This window comes from Pyrus communis, chromosome 7 (genome assembly GCF_963583255.1).
Source record: "Pyrus communis chromosome 7, drPyrComm1.1, whole genome shotgun sequence".
Classification (NCBI taxonomy): domain Eukaryota; kingdom Viridiplantae; phylum Streptophyta; class Magnoliopsida; order Rosales; family Rosaceae; genus Pyrus; species Pyrus communis.
In genome coordinates, this window is record NC_084809.1 from 8,374,173 (window position 1) to 8,398,052 (window position 23,880).

At 37.2% G+C, this 23,880-nt stretch overlaps 3 protein-coding genes and 1 long non-coding RNA gene across 4 annotated transcripts; 2 read left to right on the forward strand and 2 right to left on the reverse strand.

The window, feature by feature from the left end:
- Window positions 1-1,626: 1,626 nt before the first annotated feature.
- On the reverse strand, window positions 1,627-6,486 carry LOC137740798 (uncharacterized). Its single transcript, XR_011069174.1, has 9 exons — window positions 6,278-6,486; window positions 5,307-5,350; window positions 5,090-5,193; window positions 4,857-5,013; window positions 4,171-4,217; window positions 3,388-3,419; window positions 2,718-2,780; window positions 2,309-2,375; window positions 1,627-1,897 (listed from the first exon to the last, which is right to left on the reverse strand). It is a non-coding gene; the product is annotated as an uncharacterized lncRNA (long non-coding RNA).
- Window positions 6,487-11,211: 4,725 nt separating this feature from the next.
- On the reverse strand, window positions 11,212-12,419 carry LOC137740487 (uncharacterized). Its single transcript, XM_068480344.1, has 3 exons — window positions 12,314-12,419; window positions 11,826-12,199; window positions 11,212-11,250 (listed from the first exon to the last, which is right to left on the reverse strand). Exons 1-3 carry the CDS (start codon window positions 12,417-12,419, stop codon window positions 11,212-11,214), a joined length of 519 nt encoding a protein of 172 aa, XP_068336445.1.
- Window positions 12,420-14,296: 1,877 nt separating this feature from the next.
- Window positions 14,297-17,381, forward strand: LOC137740488 (wall-associated receptor kinase-like 1). Its single transcript, XM_068480345.1, has 3 exons — window positions 14,297-14,329; window positions 14,404-15,598; window positions 15,886-17,381. Exons 1-3 carry the CDS (start codon window positions 14,297-14,299, stop codon window positions 17,106-17,108), a joined length of 2,451 nt encoding a protein of 816 aa, XP_068336446.1. The 3' UTR covers window positions 17,109-17,381.
- A 1,531-nt stretch (window positions 17,382-18,912) lies between these two features.
- Window positions 18,913-22,115, forward strand: LOC137740489 (wall-associated receptor kinase-like 1). The gene is made up of 4 exons (XM_068480346.1): window positions 18,913-18,921; window positions 19,088-19,141; window positions 19,356-20,556; window positions 20,833-22,115. Exons 1-4 carry the CDS (start codon window positions 18,913-18,915, stop codon window positions 22,053-22,055), a joined length of 2,487 nt encoding a protein of 828 aa, XP_068336447.1. The 3' UTR covers window positions 22,056-22,115.
- Window positions 22,116-23,880: the final 1,765 nt, after the last annotated feature.

A 23,880-nucleotide genomic window follows, 5' to 3' on the forward strand; every position in this document is an offset into this window, starting at 1 on the left:
TCTTTGGACAAACTATTATATGTTTAATCATATTTGACGTAGATCGGACGATGTAGTGGATCGAAGATTAAACTGAAATTCGTAAATTCAACGGCAAAATTCAAGCTTGTTTTTTAGGATGAAGATTCTCTTCGGATTTTTTTTACGCAGATTCTAAGGATTCTCATATCGTGACCGTTCATCATACATCATGTGATCAATTTTCGTTAGTTACTATTTATATTTAATTTTAAATAAATAAATTCAAAATAATTCTAGCCAAGAACGTGAGGATTCCTACAATCCACACATTGATTTCGGATGGAATCCAAATCCTTTTTTTTGAACTGGCAATTTTATTAAACAGGGAATTGTCCCGTGCATCGAGTGCAATTCACCGTTTTATTATGACATATAGTCTTTTTAGGCCAAATTTTGTTGTTTACTATGTTTCATCAACAGTTTAAGGGCATTTTAACTTACGCGGAAAGAAATTGGACGGAATGATAGTTATTCCCATTGTGGATTACTTCTTAATCTTATATATAAAGCCGGTAGATTTTTGAACAGTGATTTTTGGTGTCATATGCTTCACCAAAAATAATTGTACATAAATGCTCCTCAGACAAAATTTTAAAAGCAACCCAAAATAATGTATCAAATGTGGTAGGGGTATTTCGTCATTTTAACAGTGTTTTTTTTAATAATTAATTTTTTTGTGCATTTTTTTTATTAGTACCTTACAATATGCTAGTAATAATATGATTCAATCAGTTGTTCATTAATTATTATTATTATTATTTTTTAAACAAGTTCAAAACATCTTAAGAGACGTGTAATGCCGATTATAAAAAATGTCTTTCGCACGCACATATTAATGTGATTAAATTAGTTGTCAAATGATTATTATTATTATTATTATTATTATTTTAACAAACGATATTATTTGACTTTCCTTTTGTCAATTCACGTATATAAATACATTTAAAACATGTAAGTCAAGCGTAGCATGTCGTGATTCAAAAAATGTTTTATGCAAGCGTGTGAATCAACAATAGTGTGGCCCCCCATAAAATCAAGAGTGATTCTCGATATTGAGGGAATCAAAATAGGAAATTTAGAAAAATAATCAAAATTTAGATCTTATATAGAATTATAACCACAACTTTAATTTTATAATAATTTAAAAGTTGATATGAAGATATACCTTTAATGACTAAATACTTCCTCTTTCTTCCTAAACACACCAGAATACTCGTTGTACTTGATCTCTATTCGACCGATCTCCATCCGATTCAGCTCCGAAGGGAAGTTGCGATCGAAAAGATGAGCATGTGATCATTCACTTCACACGGTCATTTTTGCCTTTTTCTCTCCTTTCTAAATTCAATGATTGTTGAGTTGTATTGGGTTCTCTTCCAAGTTTTTCAAAATCTTCCATCTGGGTTTTATCTCTGATTATCACTTCTGGGATTGGATAGCTGTTGTACTTGCTTCTTCATCATCATCTTCTTCCTTTTGTCTCCAAGATTTTCAATCTTTTATTAACTTATAATTTTGGGTGAGGAATTTTGATCAATTTTCCCAGCTGGGTGGAGAATAATTAAAATAAAAAGGGGTTTGTGGCCACTTTTAGGGATGACTAGAAAGTGCTACCCGCGCGATGCTGCGGGATTATGATATGTTATAGTAAAAACATATGAAAGATCATGTATCTAATGGTCGTGGACCTAATAATCATGCATTTAACACTGAACACCTAAATGTCATCAAACCAATGTAAACTTTTATTTAACTAAGTTCTTAGCAGTTCAGTTCAATCTTAAGTTAAAAAGAGTGGTTCAATTGACTAAAATTACACAAAGGAAGGGAGAAAGACAAACAAACAGTTGCAGAAAAGTGTATAGTGACATTGATCCTGCAAGTTAAATATGAAAAATGTTCAAAAGAATGTAAAAGCTCAAATTATCCCTAGCATGAGTAGATTAACGATGAAAAAACCAAATTTGTATTAAGTTTATATTGCTTGTTGCTTAACACTTCAGCGAGAAAAAAATGGAAAGAAAAAAATATTGTTAAATATCCGGTGATTAGGTGAATGACAGTGAACATTATACTTAGTATAACATGAATATGCATGTGCATAGTAAATACTAAGCAAGAATATGCATAGGTGTAAGTAATACCCATCAATTAACCATTTTAATTAACACTTCAAAAAAATTGTTTACGTATAAAAAATCTAATTCCCTTGTAATAACAAATTGTTGGTCAAAATACTACACTTCGAAAATATATAATAAAAGAAAAATAGGAAAACGATGCTTACCAATATGGACATATGGATTGCTTCTGAAAGGATGTTATATGCAAGGCTATTATCCCAATGACTTTGTCTGTAATAAGAAGAGTAACTGACTTCAAAACCATCATCATTGCTACTTGCTACTCTTCCTACGTAATCTAAGAATATAATTAATCTAATAGATACGGAATCACATTGACCATAAACTATTACATGTAATTAAAAAAAATAAAGAGAAGAGAGAGAGAGAGAATCGTGAAATAACTCGAAAACCCTAGCCCAAAAAACTAATTGTTACGCAATTAGATATCTTTTAATAATTGCACATGTAAAGTTTTTTCTTGATAAGTAAGACGTCATAAACATGATATTCCACACTTATTAATTTGATTGTTTCATTTTGAAAGGAAGAAAATAAAAGCAGATGTCTTACTTTTCTCAACAGCAAATCTATTGTTTTTGAGCATCTCTGCAATTGTGACAACTGTGGTAATAGCTGCAGTGGTACAATGAGATATTAATCCTTGCATCAGCTTTAATACTAAACGAATCAAATCTAGAATGAAGAACGGTAATATGCATGATAAAAAAAATTATTCTAAATGTTGGGAAAAGGGAATGAGAAGGTTACATTCGACTGGATTCATAATGTCCTAGTAAGGGGAGTTGGTATCATGAGACATCATCTGATAATTTAATTTTTTTCAAGAAATGGACAGATGTAATCATCAACTTACACTTTTAAAATGTAATAGTTTATAAAATTCAAGGCTTGAAAATAAAAAGGAATTACTCTGTTGAATAGAGAGGAATCAGCAATTAGAGATAGGAAAATGTTGATCTTTTGACCTGCTAGTCTAGTAATATCAAGCAAGACTACATCTTCTATTCAAAGGTCAATTATTTTTCTAATAGAAAACTGTATGTTACATAAATTTATTGAATTAGAATCAAACTAATGAGATTAAAGCAAAAATTTAAAACTAATGCACAAAATGGATTTGAGAGGCTAAATTTTTTTTAAAAGTAAATAGGAAAAATTAAGGTAAAATTGTCGAGACATTTTATTATACTAAAGCCCTTGGATAGCTTGAAAATCTTACCCTTATTCATTCTTCACTCTCACTCTATTTTGCTATACATTAACACAATAAAATATAATCAGTCGCACAATTATTAATCTACAAAACAATAAGAAATTAATATAAATAAAAAATGACAAACCTATTACTTTGCATTCTCATTATTGCAGATACCCGATAATTCTTATCACCAGACTCCTACTTCATATAAGCCATATGTAACGTGCAAGAAAGTAATAAGAAATTAACTAAACTATCACTCAAGAAGAAGTTAGACAGAAGTGTGGAGAATACAAAACAGATATCTACTTCTAGTCTATCAATATGTTAAGATTGCATTAGGTTCAATGCCTAAATGAAGAGTAGAAATAAATTCATCCACGAAATAAGGTGTTATTTTTAAGTATTGTAACACAAATGTACACCCAAGGTAAACTACACATACTGGCATAACTCTTACACCCTAAGAAACGTGTTATTAAAATATTAGTCTCAATACATCATATTTGCTACTATCATTTTCAGGAGTCATGTGGTTTTCCATGAATTGTGAAGCATTTATATACAAAGTGAAATTTGCCAATACCTCCAGATATTTCCAAGTGTGCGCTAGTGTATTTTTTCCTTTGAAACATGCAGTTTTTTTTTTACCTGTATTATTCCCACCATTAACCAAAAAGGAAGGAAAATTTGACAAAAGAAGCTATCTTAATACCTTTCAAAAAAATTATCAACCACAAAATAAGCACTGCATTTTGAGCCTATGAAAAGAAGAATAACCCAAAATACATTCACGATTGTTACCTGACGCTTTCTAACTTTCTCTAAAACTTTCTGCTTTGTCCGCCTGCCTAAATATAAAAATAAATAAATCACTTTCTTGCGAAAATTCAATAATTATGTAAAAGAGCATCTGATTATTTTGAAAGTAGTTGAGGTGGGTTCTATAGCAAGGAATAACTTGAAGCATATCAAAGTTAATAAGTTCTAAGAGGGGTGAAAAAAAACTTAGCAAAGAGAAAAGGTATTGAATGACCAATAATAAGAATTTGGTCACCTTATTTGATCAATGCCAATCATCCTGAAGTGAGGCAAGTACATTTAAATTTGCATAGAACAAAGCTTGAGAAACACACATCTGTGAATGATAAGAATAATTAATGTTGGACTCTTTTTTTTCTGCTAAATGGAATGGTGATCATTTGATTCAGTAATTACAAATATCAACACATTTGTAAGTAAAAACATTTAAGAGTGTAGACAAAGCGTTTAAAATTTATTGAAATACAATGTGAATTCAGTGTACTTATAAAGAATGTAATGACTGACAGAACTATAAACATAATCAGAATTTTGGAAAGGAAATTATCAAACAGCCAAAATTAAGTCCACAAATAGTGTACTACGCAAAAGATGAAAGCTTTACCAAATACCCAAAAGTTAAAAAACAAACACACAGGGAAAAAAGAAGAAGAAGAAGGTGAAAATACCTTTTATAAGATCTTGAGCTCCTCACACGCGTTCCACTTCATCTTCTTGATGGCATAGAAATCTCCATTAATGAAACCTTTATACACAGACCCCTTAATCAAGCTACTCTCTCTGAACCCATCTGTGGCCTCTCCCAACTTTTCAATCCCAAACACCCTGTACTTGTCCAAGCAATCCATTATAAATTGTCATAACAAAACATCGATTCCATGAAAAATTAAAAAATTCCTACTTTTAAACAGAACAATCATCACCCACAGCTTCAAAGGTGTTTTGTAAACCTCTCAGCATATCTTTCCAAATTGGATTTCTCACCTCCATCCTCTGCTACCTAACCTGAGCAATCCATGTTATATATATAAATAAGGAATTTCAAAATATTATAGCAGAAAATCAATTACATACAACTTTTCTTTAAACACTCTTTAAATGAAGAAAAGAAAACTAACCTCTTGTAGAAGTGATGAGAAGGAATGAAAAACCAAAACACCACCTGTTCAAAAATACAAAAATGAAAAATCAAAATGAAGAACAAATAAAAACAACAATCTTCACAACTATGCAAAATAGCGAATTTGTGTTATCATCATACTATCCTCACCATTACTTATCACTACCACCTGCAATTCCTTGCTCGCCGATTTCAAATCACTCTAATTCTCATCCCATTTAACGGGTTTTGAATTGCTACTAACTTCTACGATTCTCAAATCACACAATTCCAATAAGGGCATATGCCGAAACACAAAAAAAATCCATAATTCAAACTTTAAAATGCAGAATAGACAAAGAAAACCCAAAAGTTAATCATGGCCATTTTTCTTCTTTTAAATTCCGGACAAAAATCAAACCACAGATAATCAGAACAACCAAACCCAAAAATTTGCCAAAAAAAACCTGAACAACGATAAAATTAATTAGTCTAAACCTTAAACCGCAGCCATATCCCTTCCTCAACAATTTTAAAATTTTAATTAAAACACAAAAAATATTAAAAAAAGGTTAAAGATAAATTATATAACCGTAGCCATATCCATTCGTCGGCAATCTTTCAATTTTAGTTAAAACGCAAAAATTATTTTAAAAAAAATGCTTAAAATTTTAATTAAAACACAAAAAATATTAAAAAAAGGTTAAAGATAAATTATATAACCGTAGCCATATCCATTCGTCGGCAATCTTTCAATTTTAGTTAAAACGCAAAAATTATTTTAAAAAAAATGCTTAAAGATAAGTTATAAACCAGATCCAGAAAGCGTTTGCAAACTCCCACAACAAAACCCTAAAATTGGAAGATATAGGTTTGCAGCACCCAAAAACGAAATCAGAAAAAAGATCCACATGCAAATCAGCAAAAAAAATAAAGAGAACACTTAGCATGAATCGAATTTTACAACAACCAATTGAAAATTTTTCTTACCAACCAAAGCAGCCAAACCGTTGCGATTCCTCCACCGAAATTAGCGGGAAAAAAACAGTCCAACCACCCCTCTAAACGATCGGATCCCGATGAAAACAGCGAGACACACAGAAACACAGACAAACACAAAGAGAGACGGAAAAGCAGAGAGAAGAAAAGGAGAGGAAATAGAGAAATGGAAGATGCTTCCAGCATCTTCCCTAGATAAGCCGATATCCACGCACGCGCAGCACGTATCATGAAGGGTAAAATGGACAATTTACTGCATAATCCCACTAAAGCCGAAAAACCATGAAGAAAATGAGGGACGAAACCGGAACGGCACTTTTAATGAACAGTGCCAATCCGCTGAGCTTTAGTATATATAGAATATTATAGGCCACGTGGCCATTTGGAACCCGCATGTGGTGTTTTGTTTTGGGGGGGGTGTTTGTGGCCACTTTTAGGGATGATATTATAGGCCACGTGCCCATTTGGAACCCACATGTGGGGTTTTTTTCTTTTTTTTTGGGGGGGGGGGTGTCTGTGTTGTGTTGGAGAAAAAATAGAGGAAGGTGGGGAGACAGAATGATCGAGCTTGCAGAACCTACATAGTGGTCATGCCAGGGAGAAAGCTTAACGTCGGCGACGTAGCAGGGATGAAGAACTGCGAGATTTGGGTAAACAGAGGCTTGCAGGTGGGCGTCACTGACGAGTGTTCTTCACAGTTAAGAGGATAAGAGGAAGTTTATTTAGCCATTAAGGGTAAATTAGTAATTGTACACTAACTTTTTGTTATAATTATTGTAAACTTAGAAAAATGACTATTATGTTATAAAAGGGTTAAAGTTTGAGAGAATAACCTTTTAATGGTAGGTGCAAGGTAGATGTAAAATGCCACACTAAAACTATAGCACATGCAGATAACAAATAAAAGGCAGATGAATAGATGATGTTACTGATATTTTTCTCTAGTTTTCTTTCGTCTTTTCTGTTACATGAAAGCATATGAAGTGCTCTATTTATAGAGCAACTTCATACAGATGCATTAACTGCATTTTGAAACTTGTAACGCGTCTTCTGACAACATAATGCAATTTCCGCTTTCGTTTTCTACAAATGGAACTGTGGGCATTCAATGCCCATGAGACTTTTCAACACTCCCCCTTGGATGCCCACATATCAACATGAGTTGCCTCGTTAAAACCTTGCTTGGAAAAACCCAGTGGGAAAAAAAAACCATAGCGAAGGAAAAAGAGTACAACTTTTCCTGGATCGTTGATATAGTGTCAAGTATGCTTATGTTGCCTCGTTAAAACCTTGATAGGAAAAACCCAGTGGGAAAAATCCTAATCGAAGGAAAAAGAGTACAACAAGCATGTATCATGGATACTCCCCCTGATATGTATCTCCCCCTGATTCCGCATTCTCCAAATTTAGCTGTTTGGTAAGTCGACGTAATCCGATGCCTTGCACTAACTTCTGAAATGTGCACTTTGGTAGAGATTTGGTGAACAAGTCTGCCAGATTTTCATTTGAACGGATTTGTCTGACTTCAATAACTTTAGCCTTCTGAAGCTCATGTGCACTGAAAAACTTTGGAGATATGTGTTTAGTCTTATCGCCCTTGATGAATCCTTCCTTCATTTGGGCAACACAGGCTGCATTATCCTCATGGATGACAGTTGGATTGTCTGTCTTCGAAGTTAGACCACATGAATTCCGAATATGATGGATCATTGATCTTAACCAAGAACATTCACGACTTGCTTCATGTAAAGCAAGTATTTCTGAATGATTTGAAGATGTAGCAACTAATGTTTGCTTGGTTGAACGCCATGAGATTGCTGTATCTCCATTCTTAAACACATATCCAGTTTGTGAACGGGCTTTATGCGGATCAGAGAGGAAACCAGCATCTGCATATCCAACAAGGATCTGGTCATCTGTGGAGTTCTTTGAGTAGAAGAGACCCATGTCTGTTGTCCCACGAAGGTATCGCAATACATCTTTGATACCCTTCCAATGGCGAATTGTTGGAGCAGAGCTATACCTTGCTAACAAATTAACTGAAAAAGCTATATCTGGTCTAGTACATTGTGCTAAATACAACAAAGCACCTATTGCACTAAGATATGGTACTTCTGGACCAAGGACCAGCTCATCCTCTTCTTTTGGACGAAATGGATCTTTCTTAATGTCCAAAGAACGAACGACCATTGGCGTGCTTAGTGGATAAGCCTTGTCCATACCAAATCGCTTCAGAATTTTTTCAATGTAAGCTGATTGGTGGACCAAAATTCCACTAGCACAATGCTCGATCTGCAGGCCGAGACAATATTTTGTTTTTCCAAGGTCTTTCATTTCAAATTCGCTTTTCAGATATTCAGCAGTTTTATTGAGCTCTTCAGGAGTCCCAACTAGATTCATATCATCAACATATACTGCCACTATAGCAAATCCAGAATTGGATTTCTTAATGAACACACAAGGGCAAATAACATTGTTGATATACCCTTCTTTGATCAAATACTCACTGAGACGATTATACCACATTCGTCCAGATTGCTTCAGACCATACAATGATCGCCTTAATTTGATCGAGAGCATACCTCGTGGTTTATTACTTGTTTCAGGCAACTTAAGTCCTTCTGGGACTTTCATATAGATGTCAGTATCTAATTCTCCATATAGATAGGCAGTGATGACATCCATAAGTCGCATGTCAAGTCTTTCTGAAACCACTAAACTTATTAAGTAACGAAACGTAATTGCGTCCATTACAGGAGAGTATGTCTCCTCATAATCAATTCCAGGTCTTTGAGAAAAACCTTGTGCAACGAGTCGTGCTTTGTATCTTGCGATCTCGTTTTTCTCATTGCGTTTCCTTGTGAATACCCATTTGTAACCCACGGGATTTACACTAGGCGGGGTTTGGACTACTGGTCCAAAAACATTCCGCTTTTCCAAGGAATTTAATTCTGCCTGGATTGCATCTTTCCACTTAGGCCAATCATGTCTCTGTTTGCATTCATCAACAGAACGGGGCTCAATATCATCACTTAAGATGATTTCAGTGGCTACTGCAAATGCAAACATATCATCAATGATTATTTCATTTCGATCCCACAATTCATTTGTACATGCATAATTTATGGAGATTTCTTTGCTTTCATGTACTTCTGTCTCTTTAGGGACAGATGTCTCATCAAAGACATTTTCTTTTTCTGGAAGTCCAGAATGATGAATTGTGGATGTATCATTCATTTTCTCTTCCTGAATGATTTCATTTGGATTCAGTTGTGCCCTCGACTTTCTTTTTCGAGGAGCTGAATCTTTTGAACCTTGGGGTCTACCACGCTTCAGGCGTGCACCAGATGAATCATTTGCTGCCACTTTATTTTGTCCAACAGGGACATCAATTTTTGCAGGTGCATTTGCAGCTGGTATATGTGATTTTGTCACTTTCATAGCATCATTAAATGCATCTGGCATTTGATTGGCAATGCTTTGAAGATGAACGATCCTTCTCACTTCATTTTCACATTGAATGCTATGAGGATCAAAATGAGACAAGGTGGGAACAACCCATGTCAGCTCTTTCCGTTCTTCTGGAACGGTCTTTTCTCCCCCTAACAACGGGAAAATTGTCTCATCAAAGTGACAATCAGCAAAACGAGCTGTAAACATATCACCTGTCAAGGGTTCCAAATATCTAATGATAGATGGTGAATCAAAACCCACGTAAATTCCCAGTCTACGCTGAGGTCCCATTTTAGTGCGTTGCAGCGGTGCAATAGGCACATAAACAGCACAACCAAAGACTCGTAAATGGGAAATGTTTGGCTGATGTCCAAACACGAGTTGTACTGAAGAGTATTGATGGTTGGCTATAGGTCTCAATCGAACCAATGATGCAGCATGTAAGATGGCATGTCCCCACGCAGAGACTGGTAATTTGGTTTTCATAAGCAGAGTGCGAGCTATTAACTGAAGCCGCTTGATCAATGCTTCTGCTAAACCATTTTGAGTATGGACATGAGGAACAGGGTGTTCAACATCAATGCCCAATGTCATGCAATAATCATCAAAAGTTTGAGACGTAAATTCACCAGCATTATCGAGTCGGATTGACTTAATGGGATAATCTGGGAACTGTGCTCGTAACTTAATTATTTGAGCAAGAAGTCTCGCAAAGGCTACATTCCGAGTAGACAAGAGACAAACATGTGACCATCGGGTAGATGCATCAACCAAAACCATAAAATATCGAAATGGTCCACATGATGGTTGAATAGGCCCACAAATATCCCCTTGAATTCTTTGCAGAAATGATGGGGATTCAGCATCAACCTTTAGTTGAGATGGTCTAATTACCAACTTCCCTTGAGAACAAGCTTTGCAAGGGTTATCATTTAAGGCAACAATGTGTCTGCTCACTAATGGATGTCCATTAGAGTTGGTAATGATTCTACGCATCATGGTAGATCCTGGATGACCCAGACGTTCATGCCAAAGCATGTAAACTTTTGAATCAATGAACTTCTGGTTCATGACAGTATGTGATTCAATTGTCCTTATGTATGTATAATATAATCCACTCGACATACCATGCAACTTCTCCAATATACGCTTCTGGGTATCATTGGAGGTAATGCATAGATACTCCACATTTTCTGCACTTTTTGTTTCAATGTGGTATCCATTTAGACGTATGTCTTTGAAACTCAACAAATTTCGAGTAGATCGAGTAGCATACAATGCATTCTGTATGGACAATATTGTTCCATTTGGTAACATAATCTGGGCTTTCCCTGAACCTTGAATTACATCTGAAGGTCCTGATATTGTTGTTACCCCTACTCTTGTAGGTATTAAGCTTGAGAAATACTTTCGATCACGAAGTATTGTATGTGTGGTTGCACTGTCTGCAAGACAAATATCTCCGCCATTTCTCATGTTCTGAGAATAACCACAATTTTTATCCATGCTCTCTGAGTAAGAGAATCAGAATTAAAAGCAAGTTATAACAAGAAATTTACATGCCACTTTTATTGAATCTGAAAATACTACAAGTTCAGCATAATAAAAGTACATTAATGACTCAATCAGACCGATATACTTCATTTCCCCTTTCCACAATATAGTCTGAAACATCTAGATGAGTTGTGTTCAACTGCCCTGATAAGTCAAACACTGGATCAGGTATATCCATTGGTCTAGCCTGGTCGAGAAAGTTGGTCTCGACACCCTTCTCCTTGAGGGAGGCTTGATACAGATCCACTAGATGTTTTGGGGTACGACAAGTACGCGCCCAATGCCCATTGCCACCACACCTATGGCAGGCTCCTTCAGAGTTTCTAGGAGCATGGTTCATATGAGCTTTGCCTTTGTGGCGATTCACATTTTTGAAGCTCGGGCCTGAATTATGCCTCGGAACCTGGTTGTGAAACTGAACTCCATGGTTCTTGCCTTTCCTATTCCATCGACCTCGCTTGTGGCCACGTCCTCGTTTATGATTATCACCACCAGAGGATGTGGCGTTCACTTCGAGGGAAGCAGCATTCACTTCTGGGAATGGTGCAGATCCAGTAGGTCGGGAATGATGGTTTTTCATCAGGAGCTCATCATTCTGTTCAGCTACTAAGAGCACAGATATCAGCTGGTTGTACTCAGTGTAGCCTCGCGCTCTATACTGCTGCTGCAGGAGCACGTTGGAGGCATGAAATGTGCTGAGAGTCTTTTCCAGCATATGATCTTCAGTAATAATATCCCCACAGAGCTTCATCTGAGAGGTAATTCTGAACAATGCAGAATTGTATTCTGCCACTGACTTGAAGTCTTGAATCCTCAGATGAGTCCACTCATAGCGGGCCCTTGGAAGAATCACCGTTGTCTGGTGATTGTATCTGTTTCTCAAGGCATTCCAGAGAGCTAACGGATCTTCAACCGTTAAGTACTCGCTCTTTAGCGCCTCATCAAGATGGCGGCGAATGAAAATCATGGTCTTTGCCCGATCTTGAGAGGATGAGTTGCTCTCTTCCCTGATGGTATCACCAAGATTCCCTGCTTCCAAATGGATCTTGGTATCCAATACCCAGGTCAGATAATTCTTCCCGGTAATATCCAGGGCAGCAAATTCAAGCTTCGCCAAGTTCGCCATTTTCTTTTCTGAAAGAAAATGAGATGTGTAAGAACTTGCAATAATATGTATTCCTGAAGGAATATGATGTTAGAACTTCTGGTTCTTACAAATTTTTCATTTTGATCTTCAGGCCAAAATGATAAGCACTCGAAACTTCTGGCTCGAGATTTTCAGGATGAATGAGAAGGGCGATCGTACCGCACCATTCAAGTAACAGAAAAATTAAATATGCAGAGCAGCGTGGGCGATTATACCGCACCACATAAAATTGCAATGAAATTAAACAGCAGGTAAATTCAAATATGCAGGGTAGGGTGTGCGATTATACCGCTCCACCTAAAAAATTGCAGTAAAATTAAATCTGCAGTCCAAGATAGGCGATGATACCGCACCGTCTTGGATCGCAGTAAGAATAAATTTGCAGTTCAAGATGGGCGATTGTACCGCACCATCTTGGATTGCAGTAGAATTAACATAAATAAATACTGGGTTAGTAATCAATCTCTACACCAAACAAGTAATCACAGATGTATGTAACCGTTAGTTGGAGGACTAAGAGCAGGCACGGAGCAAACAATTCGTCGCGAGGGTACACGGCGCAGTTGAGGCAGAGGAAGAAGATGAACAGTAAAAACCTTAAAGGAAACATTTTTTTTTTTTCTTTCTTTCGTTCGTTCGGCGAAGAGAGATGAGAGAATAATTATATATAGAGACTCGTGCTGATAACGTGTTATAAAAGGGTTAAAGTTTGAGAGAATAACCTTTTAATGGTAGGTGCAAGGTAGATGTAAAATGCCACACTAAAACTATAGCACATGCAGATAACAAATAAAAGGCAGATGAATAGATGATGTTACTGATATTTTTCTCTAGTTTTCTTTCGTCTTTTCTGTTACATGAAAGCATATGAAGTGCTCTATTTATAGAGCAACTTCATACAGATGCATTAACTGCATTTTGAAACTTGTAACGCGTCTTCTGACAACACAATGCAATTTCCGCTTTCGTTTTCTACAAATGGAACTGTGGGCATTCAATGCCCATGAGACTTTTCAACATATTATTCTATTTGGAATCCAAATTTTAGTTATTTTTTCTAAATTTCCCAATCAAAATAACTACTAGCGCGGCCCTGCATAAGATTTTGGGGTTTTTTTTTGGGTATTTTTTATTTGGGTCTTTTTAGGGTTCTGTTCTTGAGTATTTTTTATTTGGAAATCTTTTGGGTTTTGAATAGGGGTAAGCTTTTGTCATTAGAAATTCGGGAATTCTCCAAGTTGCGAGGAACACCAACAATCGTGAAGAGGAGAAAGTGAGGATCCTTAATGGGACAAAGCTACTTTTCAAAGAAAATCTTTTTCCATCTAGGGGGATACTTGTTTATTCAGTATCGGGCATCCATAGCAGTCATATCAATTTTATTGTAATTTTTTTTATTTAAAATTAAATATAAACAGTACTTGACGAAAACTGATCGCATGATGTACGATGAACGGAAGTGATTGAAAAATCTTTGAAATCCTCATAAAGAGAATCCGACATGGATCATCTCTCAAGAAGAGAGGGCTATGCCCTTTTTTTAGATATATTAATTTTGATATTTTAATAGAAAAGAAATTGAAATACAATAGTAATTTATTGTTAGTCTAGCTTCTTAGTATGACACAGTATCAAATGTTTCATTAAATTAGTCATGTTTCATTAAGTTAGTTTGATTACACAATTTAGTATTGAAATCATTATATACATTATACATGCACATATCGTCGTCCATACATGCGATTAAAATTTATTTTATTTTTATATTTTTTATTTTGACCGAATGATAGCATTAGTAGGCTAAATCCTCTACCACCAGTCATGTCTGACCGCTTTATATCCACATTTCCAAGCAAATGCCAAAAGAAGACTTGAAAAGAGGGATATTTGTAAGTCAATCACCGAGTAGCAAGCAAAGATCAGTTTGGGGGCCTTTTACTTTTAAGTGCCATCGTTTCATTAGTATTTTGCAAACTCTATAACACCTTTAGCAAGCTCCATATGTTTCCTTTTTAGCACGAAGCAGACGAAACTTGGGAAGAATCAGAAAAGAGGAATGCAATATTGTTTGCTAGTTCAAATGGCACTGTTCATTGTGTTGTTATGCTGTTTAAGCACAACAGCGTCCGGAGCAGAAACGCCGATGGCAAAGCGTAAGTGTTTAAGCCATTGCGGAAATGTTAGCATACCATACCCTTTCGGGATTGGACCTAACTGTTACTTTGATGAAGGGTTTGAAATAAGCTGCAACAAGACAACCGGGAACGTGCCTGTCTTAAGACAAACCAACCTTGAGGTACTGAATATTTCTATTGCCGAAGGCACAATTCAGGTCAAAAACCCTGTCACTTTCTTCTGTGCTGGGAACCGCAGTCGTCAACCGGCTAATTTGACGGGAACCCCTTTTGTATACTCCGAGAGACACAATAGATTCACTGCAGTGAGTTGTGGCTACCTTGCGTTGGTGGGCTCAGATGAGTATGTTGTTGGTGGGTGCAGGTCAATTTGTGATGGGACTGGTATAAACTATGGTAACTGTGAGGTTGGTATAAATTGTTGCCAGACTATCATTCCACCGCATCTCAGTGTTATCACTATCAGTAAGGACATCGAGAAAGATAATAAAGGAAGAGGAGATGATTGTAACAATGATTATGCATTCCTTGTCGACCAAAATTGGTTTAGGAGCATTGCAAGTGTTTCCAATTTCAGTGTCAATGAGTATCAGGAGAACATTTCTGTGGTTCTACGGTGGAGCTTAAACTTTGACTATACTTCTGACAAATTATTTCACAGATTCATCGGAAGAAATGAGTCAAGGGCAGACGATGGTCCAATGCCCTGTTGCACAAAACGAAATGCCACTCCCTCGTACAATCAGTCGAGGCTTCTATGCTCTTGCCCTCGGGGTTTCGAAGGAAACCCCTATCTTGGCGACCCTTGCTATGGTAAACCAACTCTCTACCATATCTTAAAATTTTCAATCCACAGATTAAATTACAATTTTTGTTTTATTGGTCCCTGCATTGCAGACATTGATGAATGCACAGATCAGAAAATATGTGGGAATGGAGGCGCTTCATACTGTATGAACATTCCGGGGGGGTACACCTGCTACATCGTGGCTCAAAAGACAAAGGTCAAGCTGATCCTTATAGGTATGTATGTATCAGTCTTCTAACTGATTCATATATGAAAGATGATCATAGTGTACGATAATAATGACAAAGGAAAAAGAGTATGCAGGAAAAAAGTGGAGTCAATGGTGGAATTTACTTATTGAACATGTAAAATTTACTCACAGAAGACCTACAAGAATTGGATTTATAAAAGTTTAACATGTTAAAAGAACACTTTTTAAAATCAAAACAGAACTCAATCAAGTACGTACTCAAGTGATGCAGTCGTAGAGTAATCTATAAAACTTCAATTTAACGTTACGCAGGTCTTGGTGCGGGCATGGGACTATTGTTACTGCTTATCAGCGCATGGTGGATACAAAAAGTCCTGAAGAAAAGGAAGAACATAAAACGCAAGCAAATTTTCTTCAAACGAAATGGTGGTTTATTATTAGAGCAACGATTATCTTCAGGTGAAGTTAATGTGGAGAAAATCAAGTTGTTCAAGTCGAAGGAGTTGGAGAAGTCTACCGACAATTTCAACGTCGATAGAATTCTTGGGCATGGAGGCCAAGGTACTGTGTACAAAGGCATGTTGGCTGATGGTAAAATTGTTGCTGTAAAAAAGTCCACAATTATTGATGAAAGCCAACTTTCATATTTCATCAATGAGGTTGTAATTCTTTCACAAATCAACCACAGACATGTTGTTCAACTATTGGGTTGCTGCTTGGAGACTGAAGTTCCGCTTTTGGTTTATGAATTTATTCCGAACGGAACACTTTCCCAGTATATCCATGAGCAGAATGAGGAGTTTCCACTTACATGGGAAATTCGCTTACGAATTGCCACAGAAATTGCAGGAGCCCTTTTCTATTTACACACCTCAGCTACCTTTCCCATTTATCACAGGGACATCAAGTCTACCAACATACTCTTGGATGCAAAATACAGAGCGAAAGTTGCCGATTTTGGAACTTCAAGATCAGTTGCCATTGACCAAACTCACCTTACCACACTTGTACATGGCACATTTGGTTACTTGGACCCGGAATACTTCCAGTCAAGCCAATTTACGGATAAAAGTGATGTGTATAGCTTTGGAGTGGTCCTTGTTGAGCTATTAACTGGACAAAAACCAATTTCTTCTAGCCGGTCACAAGAACAAGGCAGAAGTCTTGCTACACACTTCATTATTTCAATGCAGGAAGATCGTCTGTTTGACATTCTTGATGCTCAAGTTGTGAAGGGAGGGCCTAAAGCAGATATCGCAATAGTTGCTAACCTTGCAAGGAGGTGCTTGAATTTAAGCGGACGAAAACGCCCTACAATGAGAGAGGTCATGGCAGAGCTGGAAGGGGTTCAAATGGCGGAAAAGGCTACTTCTCACAGTGGAAATAATTACGAAGAGGTTGAATATCTGAGGACTGAATCAGTTGAGCCATGGGATGTTATTTCAAGCTCAACTGACGCAGGGCCTGTATTGGATGGTGGTGCTGCTTCATCACGAACGCATGGAATCCCGCTCTTACCTTTCAAGTCACTGTGAACAATAATTCTATATTTCTGTATTTCTAAATTTCTAAATTTTAAATATTGTAATGAATGTTCCAGTTTCATATATTTAGGTTTTTCATTTTTTCTTAAAACTCTTCTGTTAGAGTGAATGAGACTGCAGTTTGAACCTTCGGATCCTTAGGCCACATATCGGTGATGTCTGGCTGATTAACTGGTGATTTTTTTTTTCCCACACATACGAACGGATACAGAAAACTAATCTTGACGGATCAACAGTCAATTAGCTAATTGATCCTATAAGTCATACTCAACAATTACTTGGCCCTTAACCAATCTTCTACCTGGCCTGTTTTTGTTATATAAGGAAAAAATAAGCTCAAATTAAACTCTGGTTTTCTTCTTTCTTCATTCAAGCGATTGGAGAGGCGGAACTGAACTTGGGACCTCAAGTGCAGGAGTTGAATGATCTTAACCAACTGAACTACAAGTCCGTTAGAGCTAAAGCTAAACTTTGTTTCTTAATGTGGCTTGATACGGCAATATGTGAAATGAACTTTGTTGAAAGCTAAAGACGTGTTGCACGTTGTTGATCTTGATATTGTTAAAATAGAATAGGGGAAGAGTCTCAACATCTAAGATGGAGTGGTGCAAGGATTTCATTTCCCCGACATGAGATTTATACTCCCAACGAAACCACCCCAAACAAAACTACCTGTTGCTAAGCTAGCCTCGGACCGAACTAAATCCCCAGATTTTAGCATCAACATCTGAGAAAATGGTGATATGGGATTAGATTTATATTTCACTGCCTGAAAACTTTATATTACACAGGGACATCAAGTCTTCCAACATACTTTTGGATGAAAATACAGAGCAAAAGCTGCTGATTTGGAACTTCAAGATCATTTTCTATCGACCAAACTCATTTGACAGCACATGCTAGCGGTACATTTGGTTACATGGACCTATATTTCCTAAATAGATTTGCGGAGAAAAGTGATGTGTATAGCTTTGGAATGGTCCTTGTCGATCTCTTGACTGGACAAAAACCAATTTGAGCAATAACAAGGTCACGGCAAGGAGACGAAGATTACACAAGCCTTGTCACATATTTCACTACTTCTATGCAAGAAGATCGTCTATTTGACGTTGTTGATGTTCGAGTTTTAAAAGAGGGCTCTGAAACGGAGATCGGAGTAGTTGCTAACCTTGCAATAAGATGTTTGAATATGAATGGAAGAAATAGCCCTATAACGAGAGAAGTTACAACCGAGTTGGAGGCCATTCAGATGTCAGAAACAACTTGTTGAAAATGAAACTTGAGCATTAAGGTGTTGTTGGTGAAGAGAACGTCATTGTATGTTGCATTCGCTATCATATAAAATTACATATGCTCTTTTGGACTATAATCCTCTGTGACTATTTATTTATTTTACTTTGTATCTACAAGGAAGTTAGGGCAAATCGACTGGTCAAGTATGGCAGGTAGATTTTAAAATGTATATGTGCATATTTCCACACAAACTACAAAAGTAAGTTCCCTTCTTATATGCTTCTTAATTATTTTCAATATTGTCAATTAGTTTTATAGTGGAACATTAACTTACTTTTATAGTGGAACTTAGTTTTATATGCCTACATTTGAAGCTCAACGATCACAGGTTCTTAACGACACCTGATTTATATTATCCACGTGTTAGGCTTTAGGTTTGAACTTCGCAATACGTGAGGTTCCATTGAGAAACTAACATGTTTCCTTTTGTTATCCTTTATGGGTAAAAAATTATTTCGAATCAAACCGAAAGCGTTTATTGGTTGGGTGGTTTTTCAGCAAAATGGAGAAAGTGAAAGAGAGAAGTTGAGGTTTGAGAGAGAGAGAGAGAGAGACAAACCTTCTTGCATGCTTGAGAGAGAGCTTGGCTTTTCCATCCGTCTTTTCTTCCCGATGAGCAACACGTGTATAGGAGTCTGGAACCAAACGTAGTACCTGACTTTTCCATTGTATTGAAGCGGACTGACGTGTGGATCTCTGGGCCAAGTTTGCCATTTAACTGTACCAAGCAGGTAAGACCACGGGAAACAAAGTACACACCAAGGGGCATTTAAGCCATTACACTGCTCGTGAACAGTGTTTTTCAGCGGGTTTTAGTATATATAGAATTTCCAAGCAATTGACAAAAGAAGACTTGAAAAGAGTGATATTTGTAAGTCAATCACCGAGTAGCAAGTAAAGATCAGTTTGGGGGCCTTTTACTTTTAAGTGCCATCGTTGCATTAGTATTTTGCAAACTCTATAACACCTTTAGCAACCTCCATATGTTTCCTTTTTAGCACGAAGCAGACGAAACTTGGGAAGAATCAGAAAAGAGGAATGCAATATTGTTTGCTAGTTCAAATGGCACTGTTCATTGTGTTGTTATGCTGTTTAAGCACAACAGCGTCCGGAGCAGAAACGCCGATGGCAAGGCGTAAGTGTTCAAGCCATTGCGGAAATGTTGGCATACCATACCCTTTCGGGATTGGACCTAACAGAGATTGTTACTTTGATGAAGGGTTTGAAATAAGCTGCAACGAGACAACCGGGAACGTGCCTGTCTTAAGACAAACCGGCCTTGAGGTACTGGATATTTCTATTGCCGATGGCACAATTCAGGTCAAAAATCCTGTCACTTTCTTCTGTGCTGGGAACAGCCGTCGTCAACCGGCTAATTTGACGGGAACCCCATTTGTATACTCCGAGAGACAGAATAGATTCACTGCAGTGAGTTGTGGCCACGTTGCGTGGGTGAGCTCAGATGAGTATTTTGTTGGTGGGTGCAGGTCAATTTGTGAGGGGACTGGTATAAACTATGGTAACTGTGAGGTTGGTATAAATTGTTGCCAGACTACCATTCCACCACATCTCAGTGCTATCACTATCAGTACGGACATCGAGAAAGATAATAGAGGAAGAGGAGATGATTGTAACAATGATTATGCATTCCTTGTCGACAAAACTTGGTTTGGGAGCATTGCAAGTGTTTCCGATTTCAGTGTCAATGAGTATCACGAGAACGTTCCTGTGGTTCTACGGTGGAGCTTAAACTTTGACCATACTTCTGACAAATTATTTCACGGATTCATCGGAAGAAATGAGTCAAGGGCAGACGATGATCCAAAGCCCTATTGCACAAAACTAAATGCCACTCCCCCGTACGATCAGTCAAGGCTTCAATGCTATTGCCCTCGGGGTTTCGAAGGAAACCCCTATCTTGGCGACCCTTGCTATGGTAAACCAACTCTCTACCATATCTTAAAATTTTCAATCCACAGATTAAATTACAATTTTTGTTTTATTGGTCCCTGCATTGCAGACATTGATGAATGCACAGATCAGAAAATATGCGGGAATGGAGGAGCTTCATCCTGTATGAACATTCCGGGGGGGCACACGTGCTACATCGTGGCTCAAAGGACAAGGGTCAAGCTGATCCTTATAGGTATGTATGTATCAGTCTTCTAACTGAAAGATGATCACAGTGTACGATAATAATGACATAGGAAAAAAAGTATGCAGGAAAAAAGTGGAGTCAATGGTGGAATTTACTTATTGAACATGTAAAATTTACTCACAGAAGACCTACAAGAATTGGATTTATAAAAGTTTAACATGTTAAAAGAACACTTTTTAAAATCAAAACAGAACTCAATCAAGTACGTACTCAAGTGATGCAGTCGTAGAGTAATCTATAAAACTTCAATTTAACGTTACGCAGGTCTTGGTGCGGGCATGGGACTATTGTTACTGCTTATCAGCGCATGGTGGATACACAAAGTCCTGAAGAAAAGGAAGAACATAAAACGCAAGCAAATTTTCTTCAAACGAAATGGTGGTTTATTATTAGAGAAACGATTATCTTCAGGTGAAGTTAATGTGGAGAAAATCAAGTTGTTCAAGTCGAAGGAGTTGGAGAAGTCTACCGACAATTTCAACATCGATAGAATTCTTGGGCATGGAGGCCAAGGTACTGTGTACAAAGGCATGTTGGCTGATGGTAAAATTGTTGCTGTAAAAAAGTCCACAATTATTGATGAAAGCCAACTTTCATATTTCATCAATGAGGTTGTAATTCTTTCACAAATCAACCACAGACATGTTGTTCAACTATTGGGTTGCTGCTTGGAGACTGAAGTTCCGCTTTTGGTTTATGAATTTATTCCGAACGGAACACTTTCCCAGTATATCCATGAGCAGAATGAGGAGTTTCCACTTACATGGGAAATTCGCTTACGAATTGCCACAGAAATTGCAGGAGCCCTTTTCTATTTACACACCTCAGCTACCTTTCCCATTTATCACAGGGACATCAAGTCTACCAACATACTCTTGGATGCAAAATACAGAGCGAAAGTTGCCGATTTTGGAACTTCAAGATCAGTTGCCATTGACCAAACTCACCTTACCACACTTGTACATGGCACATTTGGTTACTTGGACCCGGAATACTTCCAGTCAAGCCAATTTACGGATAAAAGTGATGTGTATAGCTTTGGAGTGGTCCTTGTTGAGCTATTAACAGGACAAAAACCGATTTTTTCTAGCCGGTCACAAGAACAAGTCAGAAGTCTTGCTACATACTTCATTATTTCGATGCAGGAAGATCGTCTGTTTGACATTCTTGATGCTCAAGTTGTGAAGGGAGGGTCTAAAGCAGATATCGCAATAGTTGCTAACCTTGCAAGGAGGTGCTTGAATTTAAGCGGACGAAAACGCCCTACAATGAGAGAGGTCATGGCAGAGCTGGAAGGGGTTCAAATGGCGGAAAAGGCTACTTCTTACGGTGGAAAGAATTACGAAGAGGTTGAATATCTGAGGACTGAATCAGTTGAGCAATGGGATGTTATTTCAAGCTCAACTGACAAAGGGCCTGCAGTGGATGGTGCTGCTGCTTCATCACGAACGCATGGAATCCCGCTCTTACCCTTCAAGTCACTGTGAACAATAATTCTATATTTCTGTATTTCTAAATTTCTAAATTTTAAATATTGTAATGAATGTTCCAGTTTCATATATTTAGGTTTTTCATTTTTTCTTAAAACTCTTCTGTTAGAGTGAATGAGACTGCAGTTTGAACCTTCGGATCCTTAGGCCACATGTCGGTGATGTCTGGCTGATTAACTGGTGAATTTTTTTTTTCCCACACATACGAACGGATACAGAAAACTAATCTTGACGGATCAACAGTCAATTAGCTAATTGATCCTATAAGCCATACTCAACAATTATTTGGCCCTTAACCAATCTTCTACCTGGCCTGTTTTTGTCATATAAGGAAAAAATAAGCTCAAATTAGACTCTGGTTTTCTTCTTTCTTCATTCAAGCGATTGGGGAGGCGGAACTGAACTTGGGACCTCAAGTGCAGGAGTTGAATGATCTTAACCAACTGAACTACAAGTCCGTTAGAGCTAAAGCTAAACTTTGTTTCTTAATGTGGCTTGATACGGCAATATGTGAAATGAGCTTTGTTGAAAGCCAAAGACGTGTTGCACGTTGTTGATCTTGATATTGTTAAAAGGAATAGGGGAAGAGTCTCAACATCTAAGATGGAGTGGTGCAAGGATTTCATTTCCCTGACATGAGATTTATACTCTCAATGAAACCACCCCAAACAAAACTACCTGTTGCTAAGCTAGCCTCGGACCGAACTAAATCCCCAGATTTTAGCATCAACATCTGAGAAAATGGTGATATGGGATTAGATTTATATTTCACTGCCTGAAAACTTTATATTACACAGGGACATCAAGTCTTCCGACATACTTTTGGATGAATATACAGAGCAAAAGCTGCTGATTTGGAACTTCAAGATCATTTTCTATCGACCAAACTCATTTGACAGCACATGCTAGCGGTACATTTGGTTACATGGACCTATATTTCCTAAATAGATTTGCGGAGAAAAGTGATGTGTATAGCTTTGGAATGGTCCTTGTCGATCTCTTGACTGGACAAAAACCAATTTGAGCAATAACAAGGTCACGGCAAGGAGACGAAGATTACACAAGCCTTGTCACATATTTCACTACTTCTATGCAAGAAGATCGTCTATTTGACGTTGTTGATGTTCGAGTTTTAAAAGAGGGCTCTGAAACGGAGATCGGAGTAGTTGCTAACCTTGCAATAAGATGTTTGAATATGAATGGAAGAAATAGCCCTATAACGAGAGAAGTTACAACCGAGTTGGAGGCCATTCAGATGTCAGAAACAACTTGTTGAAAATGAAACTTGAGCATTAAGGTGTTGTTGGTGAAGAGAACGTCATTGTATGTTGCATTCGCTATCATATAAAATTACATATGCTCTTTTGGACTATAATCCTCTGTGACTATTTATTTATTTTACTTTGTATCTACAAGGAAGTTAGGGCAAATCGACTGGTCAAGTATGGCAGGTAGATTTTAAAATGTATATGTGCATATTTCCACACAAACTACAAAAGTAAGTGCCCTACTTATATGCTTCTTAATTATTTTCAATATTGTCAATTAGTTTTATAGTGGAACATTAACTTACTTCATGGTATCAAAGCATAGGCCTCCATTTGAAGCTCAACAGTTACACTTACTTAAAGACACCTAATTTATATTATCCACGTGTTAGGCTTTAGGTTTGAACTTCGCAATAAGTGAGGTTCCATTGAGAAACTAACATCTTTCCTTTTGTTATCCTTTATGGGTAAATTTTTTTTTTGAATCAAACCGAAAGCGTTTATTGGTTGGGTGGCTTTTCAGCAAAATGGAGAAAGTGAAAGAGAGAAGTTGA